This window comes from Meleagris gallopavo, chromosome 2 (genome assembly GCF_000146605.3).
Source record: "Meleagris gallopavo isolate NT-WF06-2002-E0010 breed Aviagen turkey brand Nicholas breeding stock chromosome 2, Turkey_5.1, whole genome shotgun sequence".
Taxonomy (NCBI): Eukaryota; Metazoa; Chordata; class Aves; order Galliformes; family Phasianidae; genus Meleagris; species Meleagris gallopavo.
In genome coordinates, this window is record NC_015012.2 from 92,464,185 (window position 1) to 92,464,766 (window position 582).

Genomic DNA, 582 nt, shown 5'->3' on the forward strand with positions numbered 1-582 from the left:
TTTTTTTTTTAATAGATCTGGTTGCCATCTATGTTCATGGCTTGGAATTTCACATGTATTTGAAACTTCAGCCTGCGCCACCCACTTGTATCCAAGAGAGGCATAAATCTGGGCTGGGAACGCTGAGCTCATTGAAGCAGGAAAATAGGACTCAAAGCCTTTGCTTCCTGGTGCCACAGAGTCAGCAGTTTACAATTCAGGTGCCGCAGTCTCGGCGGCTTTAAAGCAAAGAGGCTGACAACCATCACAGGGCTTCTCTCCTGCTTGCTTCATGGAAGTCATCTCTCCCACAACTGAGAGAATTACTGGGGCTCTGAATGACATGGGCTGATGTTGGCAAATGCCTTCGGGGATGAGGCATCTACAACCTCCAAATCTTATGCAGTAGACAATTTCTGGTTCCAGAAGTGTGTGCTTGATGATGTAAAATGTCTCTAAAAGATTGGCTGTGTCTTCTGAAGTACGTTCCTGAATTTATGACTGTGTTTGAAAGTGTGACAGCCTACAGGTACGCAAGAGCTTACTACATATGCAGATCCAAAATGTTTCTGTTTTGCTGTACAAACTCATCCGTATAATTAA

General features: G+C 44.0%; 1 protein-coding gene across 1 annotated transcript in view; it reads left to right on the forward strand.

Annotated features, from left to right (window-relative positions):
- Positions 1-224, forward strand: part of LOC104909996 (protein GREB1-like) — a 17,565-nt gene extending 17,341 nt beyond the window's left edge. Inside the window, exon 9 of the mRNA XM_031552260.1 lies at positions 16-224. Coding sequence (XP_031408120.1) covers positions 16-224 — 209 coding nt within the window. The remainder of the gene's footprint in view (positions 1-15) is intronic.
- The last annotated feature ends 358 nt before the right edge of the window (positions 225-582 follow it).